Source organism: Charadrius vociferus, unplaced genomic scaffold (genome assembly GCF_000708025.1).
Source record: "Charadrius vociferus isolate BGI_N301 unplaced genomic scaffold, ASM70802v2 scaffold23, whole genome shotgun sequence".
In the NCBI taxonomy this organism is placed as follows: Eukaryota; Metazoa; Chordata; class Aves; order Charadriiformes; family Charadriidae; genus Charadrius; species Charadrius vociferus.
The window spans coordinates 114,737-142,351 of NW_009647676.1; the positions used below are offsets into that span (position 1 = coordinate 114,737).

At 37.1% G+C, this 27,615-nt stretch overlaps 1 protein-coding gene across 4 annotated transcripts in view; it reads right to left on the reverse strand.

The window, feature by feature from the left end:
- Positions 1–27,615, reverse strand: part of NOL4 (nucleolar protein 4) — a 195,958-nt gene that overhangs the window by 31,560 nt on the left and 136,783 nt on the right. For 2 of the 4 annotated variants that reach the window (XM_009881112.1, XM_009881108.1), the window contains exons 7-9: positions 18,321–18,500; positions 17,390–17,581; positions 5,233–5,346 (exon numbers count right to left, since the gene is read on the reverse strand). In XM_009881112.1, coding sequence (XP_009879414.1) covers positions 5,233–5,346; positions 17,390–17,581; positions 18,321–18,500 — 486 coding nt within the window. The remainder of the gene's footprint in view (positions 1–5,232; positions 5,347–17,389; positions 17,582–18,320; positions 18,501–27,615) is intronic. The other 2 variants (XM_009881109.1, XM_009881110.1) reach the window with 2 other exon arrangements.

The following is a 27,615-nucleotide window of genomic DNA, read 5'->3' on the forward strand; positions in this document are numbered from 1 at the left end:
TTTTTTCAGTGGTGCCCAGTGATAGGACGAGGGGTAATGGGCATAAACTTGAACATAGGAAGTTCCATCTTAACATGAGGAGGAACTTCGTTACTTTGAGGGTAGTGGAGCACTGGAACAGGCTGCCCAGAGAGGTGGTGGAGTCTCCCAACCTGGAGACTATCAAAAGCTGCCTGGACGCTGTCCTGTGCAACCTGTTGTAGGTGACCCTGCTCTGGCAGGGGGGTTGGACTAGATGATCTCCAGAGGTCCCTTCCAACCCTGACCATTCTGTGATTCTGTGATTCTGTGTTATAAGACCCGCTTGTGTCCAAATAAGGGTGAGGGCAATTTTTTCCTAGTATCATTCTTATTTGCCTTCCCAAAGGAAGATTTCACCTTTTCATCTTCCTTAGTAAAAATAATCTTCATGCATACTGATGTATATAAACTACTATTTCCTCTTAGATCTTCCCTTGAAGAATTTTCATTGGTCTTTTGATTTCACACAGGACAGTAACAAGGCTAATCCACCTCCACTTTCCACAGAGTACCATAGCCCAACACCAGTCCAGGCTGTTTTATGATGAGGTTTTGTAAAAGCTACACCATCCATACACCTGTTCAGAAGAAGCAGAGACTGACAACAGTTAAGGTCTTACAAGGGAACTTCCATGTCTGTGACTGACAACAAGCAGAGACACAGACCCTCTGGAGCAGCAGCCCACAAAACAAGCATCCCAACCTCTGTTCACTCCCCAGGACAGTAATGACGGGATGACTTTCTCCGGACTTTTCTACTTATTTAACCATTCTTCTTTTGCCCAATCAAGACACAATTTAGTTTGTAAAGTGAAGGACACAATAAAAGACGTCTGTTCACCTGTTTACCATATGTAATGAATGCATGTAAAAATGGCTGTATTTTAGCTCTACTTAATTTGTTTCATGACTCCCTTGTTGATAGTCCAGAACCTCCACTTCAGTGCAGCTGCTCCACACTGAATATTACTAGAGATGTAATAAGGATCTTGAAGGATTACCCCGGGAGAGCATCCCAAGTTACCACTCAGAAGCACAGAAAATCTTAAGGATTCAGCCTCTTCTATCTCTGACTGAAGCACATCATAGGTCAATCCAATTATTGTTTCTACATTTTTTATCAACCGTGATGAAAAAAATCCTCAAAATTCAAGACTGGAGTTACCCTTTTTCAGTATCCAGACTCAGCAGAGATGATTTGGAGAGCAACACAAAAGCTCTGCATTGCCTCTGTACCCATGGCCTGATCTGGACTGTGGAAAGATCAACCAAATCCAGCCCAGCGTCATGAGTATTTCACCAGTTGGCAGTAGTAGCAGTAAACCTATACAATTTCAATATATAAAGCTATAGAATTTGTGCAAGGGAATAAATTATTTTTAATGTCAGGCAGAATTAATAAGTGGAAGCGACAGAACTCTTCAGTCAGGTAATAGGTATCAAATATGTAACTTCTCGGCACTTAAGCTACAGGCCAACCAACAGAGCTTGATCTCAAGATAATGAAAAGGCACTGAAGCTAAAGAAGGCACTTGAGTAACACCTAACATGGTCAGACAGCCAAAGCTTTATAGTCCAAGCTACCATGACCTAGTAAACACATTTATATTCCTTAGAGAGAAGTCTCAGAAACTGACAGTGCTTTTATTGTTACGGTTTCAAAAACTACAGGAAGGTATTTGTCTCCTGACAGACAATATTACATTGAGTTTCCCATTATGAAATAAATGAGAGCCATGAAAAAAACTAATTTTGAAAATAAGCAATTGATACCGGTGAGAACAGTTTTCATTAACTTATTTTTAAAATTGAGTTAAGAAATACAAAGATCATGTCAGTGGAATTTGAGGCCTATAGGTAGAATAATGACTTTGTCCTGCTTCAGACTTAACTTTAGTAGACAAGAATATCACTAGATCAGGGCTATATTAAACACTGTAGCTACCAGAAATACTTCTAGAAAATCATTCAAAAGATGCAGTATTTGAATGCGTGCAAACACACACACAATTGAAAAGCTTTCCTCTAAAGAAATAACAGATCTGTGCACAAGATCGTAACTATATACACCAAACCTCCATGTTTAATACTTGTGAAAGAAACAGCTAATAGTCATGAGCATGGCCAATGCTCTATCTGTTCAAAAGAAAAAATGAGCTCTTAGAATTTTCCATAGTTTTGACTTTTAAGCTAGTTTTTTTTTTTTTTTTTTTTTTGCTGAGCAATAATTGAGATTTTCTTTATCAAACCACTGTTAAAATTAACACTGTAGGCAAAAACATATTTAGTTTGGAAATTCATATTATTTTACTGAAGTACAGACTTCCACTAGGGATGTACATGCAACAAGGTCAGAAATTTGTGCTCAGGGACCATGTTATGCCAGGGAGAGGAAGAGAAATGGAGAAGAGGAAAGAACATAAACAAGACAAGAAAAGGAGTTCAGGAAGCTGCTGAAATTTTGTCTTAGCTCCAGGACTGGGCATAACACTTGTTGTGTTCTTAATACCTTCACATTTTATGGGTAATATTCTGAAAAACCTGGTGATGGGGATGCAAATTACATCTCACTGAGGCAGATCACCCCTCTAGAGAATAGAAGGCAAACCTTCACTGTGCTGTGTGCAAGAATAAAGCAGCTTTAATTCAACGCTTCCATTCAGCTCTGAGGGGAAGAGCTGAATGAGTGCTCTTACCAGATCCTCTTAACAATCTGCTTTCCAGGACTATCTAATGCTTGTCCTCCTTTAGAAGATCTCTTTTTATAATTTATGAAGTGATAATTTTCATTATCGAAATCTTATTTCCCCTTTCCTCCTCCTAAATTTCCACCGAAGGGTCCTCAAAGCCTGAGTCCACCCATGGGTATAATGCCCAATTCTGGAAATTTACACGTAAAAAGAAAAAGTGGAGACATGTTAACAACAAAACAAGGCTGTTGTTTGTTGTTTGTTTTTTTTTTTAAATATGGTACAGTAAAAACAACATGCTCAACTGAACTTTTTCAACCTTTGTTTAAGAAAAAAATCCAATGAAAATATTTCATTTTGGATACATGTAAGAAAAGTAATGGAAAATTTAGAGTAAGTAAGAGGAAAAAATAGGAAGAGGAGAACCATACAGCCCTTTTACCTACAAGGCACTCTCCACGAATGCAAGGATACAGGTACACTTCCCATCTCAGCATAAGAACTGAGCACAGCAGTGTGTGTTAAATACCCCACTCAGAAATATTCTGGAATGCTTTGCTCTCGGTCTGCTTTGTTAATGTCACATACTTGGAATAAATAATTAAATTTCAATGGAACTGGGGCTACAACCAAGGTTTTCTACTTCTCTAATGACTTAACTATTCTGCCCTGCAGGGTAAATTTCTCACTGTAAGTTTTATGAAGCTATCTAACACACATTCCCATAATTTTTTCCAGCCAAAACTATTCAGCAAATCTATCCTGAATTCATAAATAGTTTTGCAAGCACCAAAGCTACATCAACCCAGCTAATTTACTGTTTGCTGAACCAAATGGCTGGTGCAACTGTCTCCACAATGTTCCCAGAACTCACTGCCAAAAAGAGGACAGAGCTAAAGCAAGCAGAACCCAGCACCAGTTCTTCACAGGCAACTTTGCTACTTTAACATCACAGTTGTAATTAAGGTAATCAGTTTGGAGCCATTCTACCCACAGACTTTTAATTCTGTAATGAAAAAAAAAAAAAGAAATGCCTCTCCCCTCAACGATAACTGTTACCAAGCCTTCTGTGATAGTAATGCCACAAATAAAAGAAAAAAAATCCTATTAATATACTTTTTGAGTTCTGTCTACAGTTTTAAAATTGTTGTTGCTTCAACAGCTCTCTCGCTCCCTGGACAGTATTATGAGATTCTCATTTAAATCACTCAAAAACTCTGCCTCACCCTGGCTGTGCCAGGGAATGGAGCTACTCATGTTGTGCAATGAAAGTAACTGACATTTGCACGAGTCTTTTCTAGTTCTCCTTGGGGTAAGCACATGGACTTTGTAGCTTTGTCTTTTTTTTTTTTTTTTAATTTTTACTGAAAATCAGAGAATAAATGAGAGAATATAAAAACCTGCACAATCTGAATGAGCACTACTTCTAAACTAAGCCATACTTAACTTTACGGTGCTTTGACATCCCATGTGATTTGTAAATCTTAAGGCAAGTGTACCGCAATAATGAAAATACTAGCAAAAAATATAACAGCAAAAAGAAACAGCAATATCCACTCTCAAATCCTAAACTATCAATGTATCAATAGTAGTAAGAATCTTTTATTCAGTTAGGTCACAACCTGAAAGAACTCAATGGACTATGTATAAAAGGAAAATGTTCTTTAAAAAAATATTCTTTTCCACAAAAAAAGTTCATCTACCATCAAAGAGGCATATTTTGCAACAACTGAGATCTTACTACAATTTGACTTTGGGATAATCACGAAGGGAAATAAAGCATAATAGTTTTTGCAATAAGAATGTTAGACATTCACTGTATTTGTGCAGCAATTAAATAATCAAAGTCTGGAATGAGCTACCAGTTTGATTTTAAAAAATTGAAAGAAAATATGCAATTCTCAGCAAATTAAAAATAATGAAATTCTAACATGCACTACAATAGGTGAATAATCACATAAGAAAAAATAAAATATATATTGATATGAGCCTTAAAAACTCACTAATAAGTTATTTGACAGCATTTTGCTATATATCACAGTAACTTTTCTGTTTCAGGCAAATAGGTATTTTCAGAAACTTACACTATTCCACCTTACATCTACAAATGCATACACATTTTGAAAGAGAATATGTGTGCAGATAAACACACTGACTCATGGATACACGCACCATTTCTGTTATTTATGTAAATTATACATACTGCATGTTCTGCTCCTTTTAATTCCAGTATGCAAATTACACACTATGCCCTCAAAATCTACAACCGTTAAAAAGCAAATATATAGCTTTATCCAGCTGGACATTACAAATATACTAGACACCCTCACAAAGCTTATGTAAATATAGACAAAGACATGCTTGTGTATTCATTTAAAGAACCACAGCTTTTGTATTTTAATTATTCTTGCTAGCAAGAACCGTATAAGGGATTGCACCACCCTTCTGCATGGCATCCTATGTAAATGAGTCCGGTGCATTTATAAATATGGATGTGGCAGACCCCCAAACAACACAGTACCTGCTGTCTATCCAACCGCATCCTTTTTGCAGCATTTCTGCTTTCACTCTCACAGGCGGAAGCCAGGATACTCTCTGCAACTGCTGAAGTAAGGTGTGAGGGAATAGGTCGTGACTATGAGAGAAAAAAGAAACAGAAATTATTTCTAGCATAATCCACGATACCCTTTTTCAAAGCACACAATACCATCGCCTAGGCAGGAAAGTCCGCTCATTGATATGTAGTTTATACCAACAAAACAGAGAAATGGAACTTGTAAAGATGAAAAATGAAACTAGTTAGATGTTAAAGCTGCAGCTGATCCATAGATCCATGAGAAGCCCTTTCCCCCCACAGCTCTATTGTCCGGTGTGTTTAGTCTGGCTCATTAAGCTGTACTTTGAACAGACAGTGGCATATTCTCTGTGTTCCAGCAGCACCCTGGCCGTCTGATTCTTGTTAAGAAAACTGAAAGGCTTTTTATCCTGTACAGCATGTGACAGAGATGAGTAGTGTTTTTTTATAGCCATAAAAAAACAAAACAAAAAACCCCAAGTGATAGGGTTGAAACATCACTCAAAACATAACAGATTGTCAGAACATTTCAGAGCAGTCTCAATCTGTAGTATATGAATATTTGCATTCCTTGCTGCAACACGACTGATGTGATTAAAATGACTTTAAAAAAAGCTGGTTTTCTTTAGATAATGCCAGCCTTCCAATAATGCAGATATTTTGTGGTTCAACGAGATACGGTTCATTTTTTTCCCATTCAAAACCTCCCATTACTAATTTCACAGCATTTACATGTTTTAGGTTAAAGGTGCAATGAATCCCCAGAAAATAAAGGAATGCTAAAATCCGTTGTTGGTTATGAACTCCAACATGGTCTTCCCTACCAGTTCATTAAGAAGAATATTTACACACCTTTTTTTCCTAATTACATGCAAAACAATCTTTCTGAAAGATGAAGCTCACAATAAAACTAACCTTCATTAATATACAAAGACATATCTCTACTACCAAGGAAATAAAGAAAATGGGGATAATAACACAGATACTGATACACATATAAGCCCATTCCAGAGACTGCAATTTATTGAACCGGTTCTGAAATTCCATAAATTTTCAAAGCTTCATTGAACTTAAAAGTACAACGTAAATTTATACCTACCGAGGAACTGGCCGTATGTGTGGGGGGGGTTGGGGTGTTTTTTTGTTTTGTTTGGGATTTTGTTGGTGGTGGGTTTTTGTTTGTTTTAAAGAGTTATGCCTTCTTACTCCTAAAAGCATAAATATGAACCTGCTATGAAATGTCATTGAGTTTTGGAAGCAAGTTTTGAAGTATTCCCATTCAGTTCTTAGACAACCTTAGAACAGATTCATTATATTGGTTCAACTGATTTTACGGTATTCATAACATTCCAGAAACTGAGGAGCCAACCATTACTGATATTACAATTTTACCTTTAAAAATTAAAGTCCATTTATTGCAGAATGCCAATTTTTTTATCTGACACTGTACTTTCTCTAATGCATGGGACCACAGTCTGTCTGTGACCAGAAGCTGACTAGCTTTTAAAAAATAGACCGGGATTCATGGGTCTCCCTCACTAGTGCAATAGGCTTATTTCTCCCCACGCATCCAAGAGCAAGCTCTCTAGCATTAGGGTAACAGCTGTGTTAGACAGACAATCAGAGGCTGCAATACTACAATAAAATATACTTGGATTGATTTTACAGAACAAGGTATTGAACTTCTTTCCAGTTTGCACAACAATGCATTCCCATGCACTTTTGAAAAAAAATCAGTCTATGAGGGAGGGACACTGATGTTAACCCTGGTGTCATTACAGAAGGTAACGGTACAGTACAAGCAGACACCTTCCTCAGAGCTCCAGAGGAGGGAGTAAGTCTTTGCCGAAGGTTTTCACTGACAAAGCATTATAGTTATTATTCTGCCTCCCTAGAGTGGTGATGTTACTCTGAACGCGTTATTGCATCACTATATTTGGTGGCCAAGTATCACTATACATGCCACGGTTGTATGTATGTTCAAGGTACATTGACTACGTTGGCTGAACGGAAGTGGTCCTCTAGCAGTGGCCACACAATAACATCCTTGAAAAAAGGCGAGTAAACATCTGCTTAATCCCTCCAGCTCCTATCTTTAATTAGAGTTATAACCATACCTATACATCAGTGGATTTTTAGACCATTACCATTTTTAGACCAGCCAAAAAATTAATGTTCTGAACAAAAAGTAAAACAAACCCAAGTTCCTCCAGTTTCTTTGTTTATGGGAGAAAACAGGTTTATTGAGGTGTTTTATAAAATAAAAAATAAAGAGTTACCATAAAAATCAAGCAGTCACGTGCTTTTCTCTGAAAAGGAGTGCAATGGTTATGCGTTCATTGTTGAAATATTTCACTCAAAATTAGTACCTGCAAAAATGAGGAAATCTCCAGGTAATGGAGTATCTTCCTCTTGAAATATGTGTTAACCCATAATTTCTCTCAGTCATCACTGTAGCTGGCTGTTGATATGTTCATGTCAAGAACTATCTAGAGTGAACCTTAGGGAGAATGTAATGAATGCACAGTTGAGTCACCTGGGGAATAAAATACTCGAACAAAGCACAGGAGAAAAATCATCCGATTAAGGTTCAGGTTTTATCAGCTTAACTCAGGCAGAGCACGAGCTTGGCATTGACTGAGAAGACGAACACAGTCCTCTGTCACTAGCAGCAGAGCTGTTAAAAAGACTTTCTGTTTCGTGAAATGCCCTATCTGTGAAATGTCAAAAAGATCAATTTTGAAAAGCGTTGCCTAAGAGGAAAAAAATGCTTTGAAATACCACTTTTAAAAAGATGTTTTTAAATAAACTGAATTAATAGTTGCATCTTCTAAGCTCAGAGGCCCCTTCTGGCTTAGCTTAACTTCTTCAACTTCTGTACTGCTGATTATTCATGATCTCTGTCATGACTACCAGCTATAAACCCATGTCTGTAAGGAGCTCAAGCATCCCAGTCCTTGTGGGGTTCTAAACATTTCTCAACTTCCTACCCAAGGGTGAGACACAAAGGCCTTGGGAAACATGGCAAAAGCAACATCATTCAATTCTGCAGAAGGGAGCCTGAAGATCTCAGCCAAACCAACGTCTTCCAGGTTCCCAGGATCCCTTGTGCAGAGCTGAGAGCCGAGTGCTAGCTCCTGCATGTTTGGGACTACAGCAGGAAATGTGGGAGCCAAGGAGCCCTTATTTCCAAGGGCTCTCAGGCTCCCCCCCCAACCCCTGGATCCACAATCTACCCACTGGACTAGGAGGAAACCAGGTTTCATTTTACTGGAGTATGTCAAAACAGAAAACCATTGACAAACTGACATTTCTTAAAGCTAATAAAAAATTTTAAAAAAGGCTTAAAAATTTTTTCTGCCCTGCTTTAATTGGCAGAACGCACCCAGTGTTGTTTGATACATAATGTTCACAGCCCCAGTCTGGTATTTCACTTCACAGTGATGTAAATAACTATACTGGCATTTCTGTTACTACCCATGTGTAAAACAAGAGAAAAGAAGCAAGCCTCTAAACTTCAGTCCACCAAAACAAGCGATTCACATGGCAAAATTAGAAGGCAGGATTACTTTTTTGTTGTTTTGAAACAATGACAGATAGAAAAGAGGCATGTGAAAAATTCATAGTAACTGTCAGGTGAATAGATGAATAAAACTGAGAGGGAATCTGGTAAACAACTTAATACAGACCTTCTGAGAGGGCTATATGCCTCTGTCCATCACACAGCAGCAGTATACAGAATTCCTTCATATTTACTTGGAAACACAATACTCCTTGTGACTGCACTAAAACAGCAGCCACGTTTTGGACGTACGTCGTTCTTTGGTTTTGTACACCTCTTTAGCTGACATGCAACTAACGTTCAGCCTCTAACATGCTGTAGAATGTCCTGGTTTGAGGTAAAGCAGAACCAATTTTCTTTTCAGCCTAAACCACAACATAGGCGAAGAGCATTTTGACAAAAGGTGTAAGGGAAACCTGCTAGATTTCATGTACATGTGGATGCCTTTGTTTTTAACATCTTCTGAAGGGACTGACATTCAGGAAGTAGTTGAAATTCCCTCAGTAGCCCAAAGGAGACCGTCAACTACTTCCAGTCCTCTCATATTTGAAACTGTATTTCAAGGCATTTTAAACCTGGTTTGTGAGACCACCACAGAGCCTGTAGATGACGGTGACGGCAAAGCAACAAGCACACTTAACCACCACACTGGACAGGAACATTTGCATGGTTTTAAGAGAAATAATTTTTTTGCAAATTAATATGAAGACTTTATACACTCACCCCTTATCTCTTTCTGAAGAGTGTACAGATTAGTGACAGATACACTTTTGCAGACTTCTTAATGAAAAATCAAATTAGCTGACACTTCTTTGTAGTCAAATAACTGTTGGTCTGCTTTAAAGAACACCAAAGCTAATGAAGATCTTTCCGTGGCTTTGGTGGTCTTGAGATCTGGTTCTCAACAACCAAAGCGTCTTTCAACAAGCCTTTCTGGAGTTATGGAGTAGTCCTCCAAGGTTTTTGATTTTTTTAATAATTGAAATTAGAAATTCTTGGCCCAGATTCTCTAGAAACTAGCTCTATCAGTATAATCTCTGATTCCTTAACATAAAAGAGATTACCACTTTCAAAATGCTGTAAAATACCCATTTGTAGTACACCAACTGTATACAGTATCATGAGGTATTCTGTTTAAAGCGAGGTACCTTTGCAGTACCTTCATGGGATACATAAAATACCCTTTTTGGCTCATTCACACAATTCCTGTATTTCTATACGGAATCTAAAAAACTGCTATGTTCTAATTTCAAATGTACATTTTTGGTTTAAATCTACCAATTTTTAATATAACAGATGACTTATATTGCAGTCTAAACCACTATGAGCAGTATATTTACCAAAAAGAAGTTTGCAATCCGCTGTACGTGCTTTCCTCCTGTGGTTAGAGATCTGTTGTCTCTAAAGTTACGACCTTGCATTTTTTGTGAGCTCTAGTATTTACTTATAAATAAAAGCCAAAGCTGTCATACCAAAGCTTGATCTAGATACTCTCAGACATCTTACACCAGTCTTACTCAGTTTTGAAAAAACAGAGCTATCTATTATGTCAGATAATGGACACACATGCACACCTGCTAAAATGCCAAACTTTATAACCTGACATTTCTGCAGAGATACTACCTTTTAGTTTAGGCCAATTAACACTGAAGAGGAGATCTTTCAGTGTAAGACAGTTGCCAACACGTAAGCATACAATTTACTTCATTTTGCTCATAAAGACCCTAATATAAATATATGAACGCTAATAAAAATGCATGAATAAGAAAATATTTTAACCTTTAGTCAAACTTGAAAATGAATAGTTCCGAATTTTCCAAAGTGATTGGGCATCTAAAAGTGAAAATGATTGCCTAAGATGTCTCACTGACAGTAACTGAGTTTTTCCAGAGGTACCACCAAGCACTTCTTTGCATGTTGGGCTCCTAACAACATGATACTCCCTCGTGCTCTCCTGCATGTCAGCTTTTTTCTCAGGTATCGCAAGACCCAGTCATTTCCAAAATGAAATATTACAAATATGCCACAACTCTTTCATAATAACTTAGTAAGATCTAACACAATGTGTTAAAATCCCCAAAATATCTATATCAGTATGCAATACCTAAACAGCATTTTTTTTCATAGAAAACATCCAAAATACTTTAAAGACACGGTACAGATTCTCTTCAAATGAGATTTTTTACTCAGTGTAATGCAGTGAAATGTATGACACAGAACTGTCCTACGCTGTACAAAGGATCCAGAAACCTTTCCACAGAGTATTTTTAAATTTACAGACTGAAGCACAGTACTGCACTCTATTGGATGTACTTTCATAATTGTTAGTACAGAATAGTGAAATATTAACAACCAGACCGGCATTTTAATGCTTGTAGCACTGCGTTTCAGACTGGGTTTTGATATATTTTGCTCAGTCTTGCAGTCCTGTGATAAATACTCAATTGTAACTCCTACTAAGGAATTCAAAGAAGTAACTGGAAATATTTTCTTAAATGACAGAAGAGGCTTTTTAAACCATTCAATGATGTTCACAGTACTTTTTTGTGTTGTTTTCAGCTTTAAAGTACATTTTATTAAAACATTGAGTGTTGCACCTTGATTATGACAGCACATAAATATATCCATATATATCTTAACATATCCATATTCATGTTTAAATTTTAAACAAGTGACACATTCCAATCAACCACCGTTTGGCGGCTGTGCCCACATATAGGGCTAAGTCTGAAAGCAGTTTCAGTGGGGCTAGTGGCAATTTTAAATGACTTCTGTGAACAACAGAAAGGAGATCCGTCTGACTTTATTCACCTAAAACTCAAGTATTTTGTCTAAACTAGTCATCTAGGCTTCTTTTTTGTTTCATTCAGACAGCTGTCTCCAGAAGTTGACTCATGAGACAGCTGGGGATGAATCATCTCTCTGGACTGGTTCATCTAAGCATTTTACTGATTGCTAAGGGAGCCCAAGTCACCTAATTTCTCTAGCACACTTAGGTAAGATTACCTCTGTCCCAAATTTATCTGGTATTTCAGTGTGACAGCGACCCCCAGGAACTGTCATGCTGAACTAATTCCTTCTGAGTTAGTTGGGGATTGTATTGGGCCCTCCAACAGCAAACAGTTTACTAGCAAAACTCCAGAGGACTTGGAAAAACTGAGTCTGATTTAACATTATTTCCTGTTTCCTCTAAACAAATACACTGAACTGGCTCCCCTACTCTTAAGCTATCGGCACAAACCAGCTAATCAAGTAATACTGCAGCTGAGGTCTTGATCTAAGTCAGAATCACATCATAAGAAAACCAGACATATTTACTACTTTTTTTTTTTCTGATTTCAAGCTTACAAGTAATCAGGGTGAACATTCTTTTTAAAACTTTTTTTTTCTGTATCAGAACTTATTGCCTTTTTGTAGGGGTTTGGTTTTTGTCTATATTCAATAAAAAAAGTGAAGCCAATGTCAAAATTGCATTCCTATTTTTTTTGTCTCACAGAATGTAAAAGACTAATTACTATCAGGTTGCTAGGTATTTTTCACTTTTTAGTCTTCATTCTTTTTCCAAATATCATGCCTTTTTCAAAGCTAACTTCTTCACATTTTCCAAGGCTACAGGAAAAAGCATAACTTCCTCTGCCACTCACTTTTCAAAAAGTGCCTATACTTGCAAAAGTTATTGAAAAGCAAAAGGTATCTGAGACAGATTTAAAAGGCAGTTCTGAAAAATCACATCAGTATTCACTTAACTGTTTGGGGGGAAAGGGGGGGGAAAGATTTAAGAGCCTTAGGGAAACAGTTTCTAGATATTTTTTTTAAGGATATGTGAGACCTACTGCAAAAAGTCAAAGCTTGTCAGAGAGTAGCTTTGCCCTTTTTCAGCCAGGATGCTCATTAGACTCACAAAAGCTGACCACTGTCTAACAAGGGTGAGATGCTTAGAAAGGAAAGTGACGAGTCAACAGAGTTTGGGGTACACTACAAAGCCACAACTCTATTATTATTTGTAGATCTTCATGTAACTGTTTTTGTGATAATTTTGTTAATGCTTCCCAGCTTATTAATCAAGATTAGGTATGCATCCCTAGATCCACAGACCCTCATCTTCCTGAAAATGCTCATGACCTTTCCAGCCATAAAAAGCCTGGAGGACTGAAAAGCCATGTGACTGCAAGAGCAGCTGGACTATTCAGCACTAAATTCAGTAAATAATGAAAGCTTCCTCTCTCTAAAGCTAAAACTTAAAAACAGAGGCTACATATCTACCCTGAGAAATCTTAACAAGTTTCAGAAAACATACCCCCTTCTGGACACCAGTCGCCACCAAAGTTGCTCAGTCACAATACAGAAGCACTCCAAGCCACCAGACACATTTAAAACACCTCAATCGACATGTGCAGAGTTGCAAATCACTAGAACACCTCTTACAGCCCATTGGCACAACCAAATGACAGAAGCAGTGAAAGATATAGAGCTTGGTTATTTATTACCAAGGCTGGCGATAGGACAGAAGGAGCTGGAATGAACAACACTGGGATCTAACTGAGGAACAGTCTTCAGGCATAGTGAGACTTTTCCTCTCTGACACATGCAAACTTGTCACCAGACAATGAAATGCAGTTATGACTACCCTTTTCTCTCCAATACATAAGAACACTTTGCTCTTTGATACTATTGCTTTGTATTACAGTAGTGCCTAGGAAGGAGGGTTTCCTTTTGCTTAAACAAAAGGAAGAATCTCTTTGTGAAGGAAAGTTTAAGACCTTGCTCACGCATAGAAAAAAATGGCATAACTGTGAAAAAGATAATGTAAGATGCAGTTTCAAACTGACTGCAGTGAGACTGATGATAGGAGATCATGAAGACGGGAGGAAGCAGATCGTAGTAAGAAAATGTAATTAAGTCAATTCAATGCCATTTGATCATTTCTAACATCTAAAATTTTCTGGACTAAATAGATACCACATGTCCTCAGCAGCAGTATACTATCTTTTTTTTAATTGGCAGTTTTCTATAGATAGAGAGGCTGAGACAAATCTAAAGGAATGGATTTCAAAAATATTAGTTAAACAGGTCATTTGACCACTTCAGGGAGAAAAATCCTCTTGTATAGCATGTATAGGTCACAGAACACTTAATGTTTAAAAAGGAATTCTCAGTCCTTGAGAGAAAGGCTGTACTATTTTTTTTCTTTTGCTTATGGGCTAATGAAGAGAAAAAGAAAGAATTTCTTTAAGAACATCAAGAAGTTTCAGAAGTTCACTAAGTGCTACAGGATAGCACAGGTGGAAGCACAACCTAGAGATCCCATCCAAAAGCCGGTGATTTCAGGACTTGACAAACTTCCCTCCCAATGAAAGATTCTGAGCAACATCCCAGAATTTAGTAAGATACCATTCTCAACAGTCCATAAGCAAGAGACAATTGGAGAAGAAAAACAATCTTACAATTCATGAGAAAGACTTTGACAGTGCCTTGTTGAGGGATATGCTTCTGTCAGAATGAAAATGAAAGTGGCACAATTACAAGCTGAACAGCCAAGTGAGGAAAGTATTTCCATTGTAGAAAGATAACTCCTCAAAGGAATATTTGTAACAAGAAGCTATGCAAGCTGCCTTGGAGTCCATGGACAACTATCTGTCATAAGTAGAAGCAGAATAACTATAAGCAATCTCTTAAAAATATTAATACTAAGAAACACGTTAATTAACAATATGAACACTCATGAGACTGAGCCTTTCCCATTGCCTCAGAGCTAGAACTGGCCTGTTATGCAGCAAGAACTGTCAGTTGGATTACAGATGGCAAATAACAGACAGAAGCAGGCTTCAGGCATGCTTTTTCATCTTTACCATGCAGTCTTACACTAATTTAACTTAGTGTTTACGTTTTCTCTTCCCTTTACAATATGTCACTGTAGATAGCTGTACTGTTCCATACACAGTCTGAACTGTCATGTGCCATAATTGAGATTATTCTCTTTTTCTCTTGCAATTAGATGCTCAAAATGTAGCATTCTGAACCTGAACAAAATGAAAAACTTGTGTTTAATATGACTATAGCAAAAAACATCTCCTGTGGAGGTTATTATCTGACATCCTATTTAATATAACAACTGTAGCACTATTGCTCCTGAGGAGATCATTATCCTGTTTTGCTATATTTGAGAGTAGCACCTGATTCAAATCAACACCGACATGTCCTTTCATGATTGTTTTGCACGAATGTTATTATCCGGACAAAGTGATTCTTTGCCACTGTCAAAATGGTAAGTACAGCTAAAATAATCATACAGTCAAGTGCCTCTGTCTGTGGTAGCATTTTTAAAAACTGCTTGTAATCAGAGATGCTGATACAGTAATTTAGAAATCAGAAAATAATTAAAACCAACAAATGGATATGCATTATCCTTCAGAATTACTCAAGACATAAACATAAAACCCCACTTATTCTCTTAGAAAGTTAATGGGAGCTCCTCCAAAGATGTTGGATAGTCTTTGGCTTATTTTCCTACCTGCAAACAGAGAAGCAGGACAGATTTCCCTTCAGGTCCTTTCAGGACTGAAATCTTTAGCATGAGCTCCAGTGCCTTGTCACTTCCACTCATGGGCAGCAAAGTCAATATTTTAGAGTGTAATTTTTTAAAAAATAAATAAATAAAATCCATCATAAACTGTTGCGGAACATTATAAAAATAGAGAATATTTCTGAACTATAAAGATTGCCTATTTGGACCATGTTCCTTGGTAATCTCTGCTCCTTTTCCCCTCCCGGGAATAGATTTGATCCTGTAACCTTTATTCATATGAAAGTAACATTTGGAAATGTGCACTGAAGTCAGGCCAACCTAGCTCTTATGGGTCCGCCCATTATTCATATTGCAAAACAGTTGCACAAGTCTTTCAGAGGACAAAAAATGAGCCAGTTTACATAACTGCTCATCAGTGTGAATAATGACAGTAATGAGGCCATAAATTGGAACAGTGAGGAGACTTGCTAGCATCAGCTAATTTTATAAGTATTTTCAATTGAAAGTACAGCAAAATAAAAATATTTGGCACTGTGAAAGCTGAACTTGATGTTGCTGCATTATTTTCAGGCAGAGAGAGTAGATGCAATTTGATGCTACTTGGTGTATCATAGAAAATATTTACTGTCAGTTTTTCCTTCTTTTATTTTGGAAGGCTGTACAATCTGACATGTACACCACCAGTCAATCTTTGGCACTTTTATCTGTACAGATGTCCTTTATTCTACCTGTCTCTCTTCATCTTCGTTTCCATTGTTCAGAAACAGTGTTATCCCAATGTTTCAAATAATAAAACCATGCAGTTGATTAGAATCACAAACACATTAAAAAAATTAGTTTCCAACTTTGCTTTTTGTGTTATCCGATCATGGTCTTACCCTACAAATAAACCTGGTATTTTGTTCTGAAAACTGTCAGCTAACATCTTAAACAACATATGGAAATCATAAGTATTCTGCAGAGACTGCAGGAAAGAGAAAGACAGAGAGAAATAGAGAAACAGTAAAATTCAATCAACTCCAGTATTTTTTTAATATAATCAATGGGTTTGCAGGTGATTAATTAAAAAAAAATATGATATGTTAAATCACTAAATGATATCTATTTGTAATGATGAAGTGATTTTCTTGTCGTCTAAAGGCCAGAGAGATAGCTAAGACACATCAAACATAAGGTGTGTAGCTACCTAGTTTCCTCCAACTTTCCTGGGTTTTGGAAATACCAAAGTTTTCAGAGATGATGAAGCTGCCAATTGGTGACAAGACTTATTATTTACCCATTCTTATGCTACTGAGTAATATTAAAATATTAATGTCTGAAAACACTGACAGTTGTATACCATCATAATGTTCATGGGTTTCGGTTCAATTACAATTACTAAACCATTGGGATGCTCAAATTGTAAGCTTGTTGTCTGTGTTTTAAAACCATTTAATGTGTTTTGCCCACCCATATATAAACTGAAAGATTTCAAAGGAGTAACTTTTACTGATAACTAATAGGATAAAATGTACAAGAAAAAAAACCAAAGCCAAAAGCATTGCCAGTGTGATGTTACTACACTGGGTATTTGCTTGGGCATAGCATTTCTCTAGCAGGACCTAATTTTTACAGAGCTCACAGAAATCCAGTTAGCAGAGGTATGTTAAAGAAAAATCCATGTTACCGCAAGATTTTTCCAGGCAAAAATCTCTAACCGTAAGCTAAACTAGGAAATAAGTCACTATATATGCCATTATTTGTTTTCCCTCCTTATGCCTTGCTTTGTTTTTCTTTTCCTATATATCCATACTAGTTCCTCTTGTGAACTCTGGTGTCTCAAAGCATTTTTAAACCAGTGAACAAAGGAAATAATTTCAGGAAGAATGAAGGAGGGAAAAAGAAACCTCTGACCTGGTATTACCAAAAAAATAAACAAACAAAAAAAAGACACTAAGATGAAAACAAAATAGTGCCATGGATTTACATATGGGGTTTTGATGGAAACTAGGGCTGGGTTTTAAATCAAAACTCACCATCTCAAAACCACTTCTTTTCATCCGCCTGCAGGACTTGAGGTAAGTACGTATGCGTTTTCTGGCACGCTCTTGATACTCAGGGAATTGTCGCCTGCATGAGTCAATGATAGCCTGGATCTTTTCTTTGGGCTGCTTAGAGATTGGGACCATTCGGTCCAAGTTTTCATCTACAAACAGCCTGACAAACATCTGTTGGCAAGAGGGAGACAGAGGAGATGGGTTTGGAGGGTGGCTCTCTTCTCTTCCTAGCTTCCTGTCTTGATTACTGATAGGAAGACATTTTTTCTATCCACTGAAGAGCTTTGTAATGGGAAGCCAGAAATATTAAGCAAACAGTTCTTTAAAGGGTTATTTTGGGGCGGGTGATTAAAAAAAAAAAGACAAGGAAAGAATAGTCTATAGGATACAGAACTTGTGAGAGAAACAGATTGTGAAAATAGGCACTACTTAAGTTTCATTATTAACAATAAGCTGTGATTGCTAATCATTTTATTGAACTGACTCTCACTTTTTCTTTGTTTGAACAATTGCTTGTGTTTTCATGCATAATTACATACATTGGGAAAGCAATAGAGAACAGCTGACCACCGGAATGGTCTTCTGATAAACTAGCTACAGCCTCTTTCCATTCAGTGGGTGAACATGCACATACACACATGCACATCCACACACACGGGCGCACACACACGCATACAGAACAAAGCTTTGTTTTCCTCACTGGTAAAGATGGCACTCTGCCTTAAAATCCTAAATAAAACACAGTAAATCTGTCATCTGTTGGCAACAGTTTAATATGCATTAAAATAATAATTGAAATAAATCCTGCAAATTAAATTAATGTGCCTTTAATATTGTCAAACTTACCCATAAATAGCAATGTAAAAGGAATAGTAGAAGTAAACAAGACACCAAGTGCAAGAGGACTTACGTTAAAGGCTTTCAGTCGCTCAGCTTCTACCCCATCTGATTCATTAACCTTCTCAGGATCTTCCTGCTCATCATGGTCATCCTCATCCTCATCTCCTCGATTCAGAGACAGATCTTCAGCACCTCTGCCAACACTCTCATTCTTGCCAGAGTCATAGCTTGAATAGCTATGTGCAGGGGACTGAAAATAGACAAAAAGAATACATTTGTAAAAATTCACCATGAAAATAAGGTCTACTGATCAAAAATGCTTTATAAATATTTAAAGAATTCCATGATTTTTTTTTATTCTTTGTTCAACATAAAGTGCTCATAATCCTTGTAAGAGCAAACAATTCATAATAATATTCGTTTCAGTACTTAAAAAAATGTGACCAGTGGCAAATTCAGTAAATCAATGAACAAATGAATTACCTACGACATTTACAGTTAACATGAGATCTTTGCCATACAGCCTTGTTTAAGTACTACATACAGAAGTTTCTTACAAATACCAACTTCTTTTTATTAACCAAGATGTAAATAAGGGGCAGTTGATTTGCACAAAACTCTAAAGGATTAAAAATTACACATTTTAAGGCAAAGAGGATTTAAGTAGGAAATATTGATATTCATCCAATCTATAAGAAATATTATCAAGACCTGCAATAAGTTATTCAAAACATGGAAATGATTACGTTCTAGTTTCACTTGCAAAACCCCAGAATGAATTAGAGATGTGTAGGTTTGTTAACATTTTGAATGCTTTTATATGAATCATATAGTAAAACCATTTTCTCTTTGCGTATGAGCATTCAGAACTTTCCCCTGAGCAGAAATTCAGCTTACTGGATAAAACAGATGACCATCTCATTAAAGTGTATCCACTTGTAGGACCAAAATGTTTTCAATTACCAAAAGTCAATACCATGCATCTCTGCTTGCAATATCAACACTTCAGTTACCTGTTTCCTCTGCGTACACTTCAAACTGCATACCACAAAAAGATATCACTAATAAAAAGCCTTCTACAACTTAACACTTCAAGATCAAAGCTTTCCCCCAGTCACACAAAAGTATCAGAGAGTATCTTCACCAGAGCCATCAGATTCACGTTTAGGTAATTCAGAGCACAATTTTACTTCTATAATATTTTAATCCTGTAATATTTCAATATTTTCCTCTCTTGCTTCAAAGCATACTGTAGTCTATTAACTTCAGAGAGTCCTGAATGAGATGCTACATGAACTTCACGTACATGCTTTTTTTAGGTGCCTCCTGCCTAAATGTCACCAAAAGTCAGGAGCATAACGCCTCAATCAAAAACACATTTCAAATACTTAAAATCACATGCCTTGATCTATATTCTGAGCTTCCTAAAATTGTCTTTACTTCAGGGTATTTTCACCAATCACAGAATGTAGCTGAGCAGTGAAGTAGGAAGGAAAGGCCAACAAAACCATTCATCTTTAAGGTGTGCTTCTTGCTTTATATTCTTACTCCAACTTCTCTTTTTCTTTCGCTATGTTTATTTCTATCTTATGTTGGTCCTCTGTACAACATCAGTTTTGGAGTCACTCCCATACATTTCCTTGCCTTGCCTTAACAGCACTCACACTCCAAGCCTTCCTTTTTTATCTATCCTCCCCAGACTATATTCTCATAGTACAAACCCACTGGAGTTCCTCTTTTTAATCCCTAATGCTCCTAACATCAGATCTTGCAGCCTCTCTCATCCCCTTCCTTGGGTCTCTTCACTCTCCAGACCACTCTCCATTCCCTAAGCCCTTACAGCAGATGTCAGGAGAATGAGAAAACATCAAAAGAAAACAGAAAAGCCAGCCGCTGGATACAAACACCTTCAACTAGTAGCAAGCTCAGCATCACCTTTTCTCTTCCTACAGCCTATGACTACAGAGTTATGAGGCAAGTAATTAGCCAGGGTTCAGGATGGCAGACCTGAGATGGCATGACAAGAAAAGAGTTGGGAGAGCAGAAAAAAACCCTGTTCCTATTCTTGACACACTGATATTTTGTTCTGGGAAGATGATGAATTTCTACATTGCTGCCCATTCGGATAACTCTTCCTTGCAGGAGGTGTCCATTGAACTACCAGGCAGTAGAAGAATATGGTTCCATTCTGGTAGGAGATAATGGCTATAATTTATCAGAGTATCTAGCATATATAAGCTACAGTATTTAACCTGACCAATGGCTACCAGAAGGCCAAGAGCTGCCACCTGGTAGCCTGTTACAAAGGAATAAGAGTGATTTTCCTTGATCCTGAAGAGATTCCCAGAACAAAAATCTTAAAAAGAAAGTTACAATTAATTAATTGGTACAAATATTGTGTCCAAGCACTATGCAGTAGAAGATCTGACGTAGACTGCAAGACTTGTTCTGTTGTACTTTGTTTCACCTCGTACTATAGTTATACTGCATACAGAGGGTTTCTAGATAATCAAAAAGCCATTTCATGTGCTAGGCACCATATAAAGCTGTAGAAGCTACTGCCCTGAAGAACCCTACTCTCTGAAACCCTTGTTCTGCAAACACTTGATTTCGCATGAGTCATTTCATCAGACTAAATCCAATTAGACTACTCATGTGCATAAAGTTAAACAGATGCAAAACTGATTTCAGTATGTACATATGTTTGGGCTGGATGCCAAGATCACAAATTATGCACCAGGATTGAGATTTGCTTTTGTGAAGGAAAGAAATTCAAGCCAAAATGGATTAGCTATGTCTCTCAAAAATGCAATAGTAATTTTTTATTTAAAGAAAGCATTGCATAGAGACCCTTGTCCAATGTCTTCTCCAAAATATTTATTTCAAGAACAACTTTAGCATCTTAAATGAACCATAGAGAATAATATACTCTGAGAAAGTTGCATGGCAGGAATCCATATTAATTCATAGTGGATTTGAAGACTGTGTACAGTACCAGGGAAAAGGCATTTTTTTCCTAGCTGTTGAGTCAGCAAACTAAGGGAAGAGGTTACAAAAGCTCAGTTAAGAGTAAAATATCTTTTTTTTTTTTATTTCTACACAGATGAATACTCAGTCAGAGAAGGAACAGAGTGTTTCTCTCACTTGTGTTGACTCTGCAGTTGTGCAAAAGCTGATAAGTATTTTCTTTTGATACTCTATTATGCAGTTGCAGTGCTAAACAAACATGGAATAGGACAGCAGAGAACAACTTTTCCTTAGTACACATTCCCCAATTTTGGGTCTTGCACTATCCTTTCAAAGGTGGGCTGCTCCCACCTTTGCCAGACAGGAACCTACTCATTCAGATTCCTGTACACCCCTCGACACACTTTTATGGTCTTGCAGTGAACTAGACTGGAGAAGTGATCCTGGTGAAAGAGTTTTGGGTTTGGTTTTTTTTTTTTCTTTGCCAGTCTGTTTAAGACCATTGTCAGTTCTTGGCTCTGGCTCACCACCTGAAAGCACAAACCTTTGTGCTGACAGGACAGTGTGAGCATGGAAGGGATAGAGGGATCATACACATCTCTGTTGACAGAAATGCACTATTAAAGCAATCATGGAGGGAAGCATTAGTAGACATAAGACGTTTCACCAGTGAAACCTTTCTGTTTAACAAATGTGGGTTGGAAAAGAAAGTGACAGCAATGTAAAATGAGAAATTATTCAAGGAGAACAAATGAGGCCAAGGTTAAGGTCAAAAGTATTGCCTCCCCCAAACATTTAGATGATTATAAAGTTGTCTTAAAAAAAATGAGATATTGATAGGTATATTCTGGCTGCTTTGTCCTTGCCCTTTTCTGAAGGTTCTGAGTTCATTATTTTAATCTCTTTCTTTCAAAAATAAGTACTAGACACTTCTGCTTTATAAAAACAAAAGGAAAGGTTCTTGCCTAACAACCTGCTTTCAGGAGCTTGTGACATGAAATATCAACATCTTTCCAATACATTACAAGTCAGCAACAAAAGTTGCCTGAAGTAAGGTAAGTGTCAAATTGTACAATAAAAGACCTGGGAGGACGTCACAGTGTCATCTAGTTCATCTTGCTGCCACAGAACAAAGTCAGAAGGTCATTCCTGACCACTGTTTTTCTGGTTGTTATCTTAAGACTTCCAGTGACAGAGATGCCATGCATCCCCCTGGCAATCTGCATCAGTATTTCACTGTCTTCAGAATTATTAAAATATTCTTAGCACCCACTTCTGACTTCCATAAACAGTACTATGCCAATTTCTTTTTCACCTGTCTACCATATACTGCAATGGAGGACAGGTGTACCTGGAGACGAGAGCATTCTATTCCCTCTTTACAAGAATCTTCCAGGCATTTGAAGACTGTTATCATGTCTCTTCCCCCAAGTCTTCTCTTCCCGATAAATTCATACATGCTATGAAACTCATGTTTTCCAGATTTGTAATCATTCTTACTGGTCTGCTCTGGATGTTCTTTATTTGGCCTGAAACTTTCTCAAAGAGTAACTCCCAAAACTCCAAAGTGTATTCCATTTGAGGCCTTTCTATGGAAAATGTATTAATTTATTGCTTGACTGATTTCTAATAAGCTTACAGCAGAAAAAGCTTATCACTTTATTTGCAAGATAAAAGAATACCCCATACGTGCAAAAGATAGTAATGCAGAAACCCCACAGCTGCCAACAGAAGTCATGCTGTTATTTTGTGAGAAATAAAGCAGAATTAATCCAGAAAATTAACAAATATAAAGTCTACCATACTGCCACAATGCCTGGTAGGCTCAGACACTGGTGCATGGCCATCAGACACGGTTTGGAGGATGATGCCACATGAACTCATTGCAGGAGGCTTCTCCTAGCAACTGGCAGCAAGACACTTGGCTATCTTGGTGACTGTACAAAGAAGGCTGTTGATTTGGTCCCACTTTTGTTGGACCAAAAGTTATTCAGTGACAAAAAGTTAATTACTGAGGATGGTTATATGTAATGACCAAAAATTGGAAAAATCATGGCTTTGTGATTTGTTTTTAAATGCCAAAACAGAACAAAAGACCGCACCTGTTCAGGGAAAAAAGCCTCTGAAGGAAGCATAACAGATTATTTTTTAAAAATGAAGCTTCATTTTCCACATTTACATTACATTTTACATTTAAATTTAGTTGGATAGTTTTACATTTAGTTGGATAGCATGTAATTCTTTCAGTTGTTACATTAGACACTCATAAACCACAGCACTTCTGTGAGCTGAAGAGATTTGGAGATTTAAAGAGCTGCCAAGACAGTAGCACAGGTTTCCATACTGCATGGAGAGGAAAGGAGTTGTGAGGTAGGCAGAAATGAAAACACTACTGGCTATACATGATTCTTTTCTAGAAAACTGCCTCCACATCTATAAGAGTGACTAAATAAAATTTCTAATGAGTAAATAAAAACATAATCTACAGCTGACAGAGTTCTGCTTGTCCCCCCATTTGTACATCCAGCCCCTTCTTCCTTCTCTTTCTACATGTCTTTCCCCCAGTACCACTGAATACACAAAAGTCTGTAATTTCAGCAATTACTCTTGCTAATTAGGTGTGCTTTTCTGGATATTTCCCCATGTGCTATTGTATATACATATTTTTATAGAAACCATTCCAATGATACAGAAAGGAATTAGAACATTCTGATGACACCAGGTTTAATTGCTTTGAAGACTTTTTTTTTTTTTCCCCAGAATTGTGAATTAAATTAGAACTTGATTTTAATTTCTTATTTCACATTTACATTTTTAACCGATTCTACATATGACAAGGTTTTTGAAAAAAGTGTAACAACACACTGGTTTCCGGTGAACTGACTGTGAGTAAGAAGCATGCATTTTATTTGATATATAAACAAAATTAAAAGGTTAAGCCTGTAAGGTTAAGGGCAAAGTTATGTCCTATATCTTCCCCTTAAAATTATACTTGAAATTAATATTGGATTCGTAGAGTTCCACTTTCTTTCCAGCACAAACTGTGAGTTTTCCATATTGCATGGAACTTGCCTACAGGAGGGAGTGGTGGTTTTTTTTTATATTAAATCTACAATCATATAAATAACACACTAGAAAACATAAAATACATTTGGCACATATGTGCCCTTTTGGTATGAAAAGATATGAAACTATGAATTCAAACATTCCTATCTTATTCTCCTCAATTGAAACAGTAAAGCAGGAGGCATAACTGGAAAACTAAGGTTCAGCTATTAACCTAAGCAATCCTCTTTCAGTTTTTATGGGTAAAAGTCCAGCTCTATTATTTTTCATTAATAAGCCATTTTTTCCACAATCCCTCTTAAATCCCATGTCTTTCTCTCTTCCAGACTTTACTGATATTATCCTTTTTACACAGTCCCTTTAAACCTTCATACTGTCGTGTGTGTGGAACTTTACTGCCCATCATTTTTTCTCATTACAGAAAAGACTGTGAAGTCTCAAATACAGTTCCAGCATCTCACCATTTAGTTCAAGATCCAATTAACCTCATTTTTATAAACTTGTCATACATTTGCTCATCTTACCCATATCTTTGCATCTGACTATGACCAGTTTGCTCCCCTTGATACACCACTATTGGCCTTTCCAGCTCCTTCATAAAATTTCACCCTTGATAATGGGAAGGCGTCATTGTTATGATTCTGCTATTTGGAGCATGAGGATAACAGCATTTTTACTGGAAGAATGGAGAAATGAAATCTAGGGTTTCAGAGGTTTGACTCCATAAAAGTGTTATCTAACATGTAAAGTGTTGTGGAGTAGATTGTATAAGACATTTTTACACAAAACTTGTATTACGCTGAAATATTGAAGACCTTTTCTGTTTGCTCTGTGTTAACAATGTGAGCTCCAGAAAGACAACTGCTCAGTTATTTACAATAGGAACTAAGAAATAAAAAGATTTTTCTCCTGAATTATCTTTGACATGGCCTTTTCTCCAGTCATTATTTTCACAGTAGTCACTGAGAGCACAGTGACTGTTCCTAAGACTACCTACTCGTTCTTTCTCAGTAATTAGCCATTCTATATTATATTCTCTGTTCACTTATAATATCCTTTCAACAGAAGCACATTTATTAGCAATAAGTAAACTGTAAATTGCCAAGACACTTTAATTCCAGCAGGATTTATCTGGATAGATAGAAGTTTGGATAATTGAAAGATAAGAAATAATTGAAAGACCCCCTGAAACACAGATGTTCCTGTGGTGTACTTTCTCCTTTTAGCTAAAATATAGTCTACCCAAGGTCTATCCCCACTGGTATTGACCGACATTATTGAAATACATCACTTTGCCCTAATAGAAATAACCTCAGAAATTAAGTAGAGAGTAAAAACAGGCAACTGAGAATTCTCAGTCAAGTAGAAGAATGAAGTATATTTAGAGGTGATAGTTTAATAAGCTTCTTTCTAATTCATCCACTACCAATCTCTTATTACTTGATTCAGCACCTTCAGGAAGCTGCTCCTTCCCCAGCAATTCTGGAGGGGAAGAATTCTTGGAGGATCAGAATAAGTGTATCCAAACCTCCCTAGCTCACCAGTGTCAAGAGTACCAGGGCAGAGCCAATTTAACAGAGCAGGAGACTTGCCTACTTCTCACAGGTTTTATTTTACAAAGTTGTTTTATTAATTACTTCTATAATTACTGTCACTGATGTAGGAAGACAGATTATTTTCAACCAAACACTAAAAAACTTTAGTTATATAACTCCCAATAACTGGTCATATTGCAAAATGCGGCTGCTGTGCTTTTGGCAAAAATGCAATGTCCTTTGTGGGAGTTGAAAAGCCAAACCTAAATGGTGACAGACTCAAATAAAAGCCTAAATTTATTTTTGGCATCATACACTGCTATTTTGGAGCTTTAAGAGGATCTGACGGAGTTTCTGTGAATTTGAGAAACTCAGGCTGCCACATAGGAAAGCTCTATCACAAACTTCTGGATTTCTGCAAACCGTGAGAGCCAATAGAGGATTTAAACATTTCCTACAGTACACCCAAAATCAAACCAGAAAATCTGAATAAAGATGTCACATCCTTCTAAGAGCCTAATTTGCAAAGAAAAGAAAACCTACCTTACTATCAAAGGTAAGGAAATTTCTTCTCATTCTACTTAAACTGAGAATGAAACCTCTAATGTAAGCAGCACATTTAGGAAGTAACTAAGATGGAGAAGAGCTATATAAACCTGAATATCACAGTCACAATGCAAGCCTCAAGACTCTCACTCCTCTCTTTGCAGCCTGTCCTCATGTAAGTGCCAGAGGAGTAAGACATAACTGAGCACATCAGCAGGGGGAAAACAAACAGTCAAGTTTCATAGGAACTCTCTTGCAAGAAAATAGCAGAATCCCTGACAAAACTCAGTCTATCCCCCAAAGAGGCCACTTACTGGGCAACAGTGCTACCCCTATTGTTAGAAAATATCCCAAACTGCTGCTAGCTTTCAAAAAAAAAGTAGTTGCTGAATACCACAACTGCAGTCATGGCCTCTGAAGTCTGACTTAGATATGAATTTATTGTCAGCAAAAGCAGGAACTGAGATACAGGAGTAAAATAATTTCTTGAGTAGTAGTTTAAATGTCCTCAGGTTAGTGTTTTATTTCTAGGATTTTAATTTCTTAGGGGTATCTGTATGCGAGGAAATAATACCATTGTAAATACAGAAGAGCAGGGCTTCTTGTCAACATGGCATCATCAGATGTTCTATTTTAATCTTGAGCGTATTGCTCCTGGAAAACCTAAGTAGAAGAATCGCCTTCCTCACTTTAGCAGTGAGGAATACAAACCGTATGCATTTCACTGGTGTAGTCATGGGCCCCTTGTCAAACATCTAGAACTAGAAAACTGCCACAATCTTCATTCTTTTTTCCCCTCCTTTGCTATTCCTTCTCTTCAAGCCCCTTTGTTCACTTTAAACCATTTTTCCCAAGCTGCTTTCTCCTAAAATCTTTCATTCTTTTCTTTCTCTTTGAACTCATTATGCCTTTAGTTCTTATTGCTTTATTCTCCTCTTGCTTTGTTCTCTAGACTCTCATATAATTTCCTTCACTTCTTCCTCCCTAAATTTCTTTCTGCTCTCTCTTGCCATAAATTTAAGCTGTGACACCAGAAGGGTTCAATAACCTGTTTCCTTCTTCAATTACAAGCATGAAATATAGGCTATTTTCTCAAGTTGCAAAGCATGAATCTACACTGGGAAATTATGTGTGTATTTGTGAACAATATCCCTTGAATCTACGACTGTCAGCTACAGGTGAAGCCCTTGCTAAGAGAACTATAACCATAGAGAATCTAAAGACTTTATACCTGCCCCTTTACTCCACAGC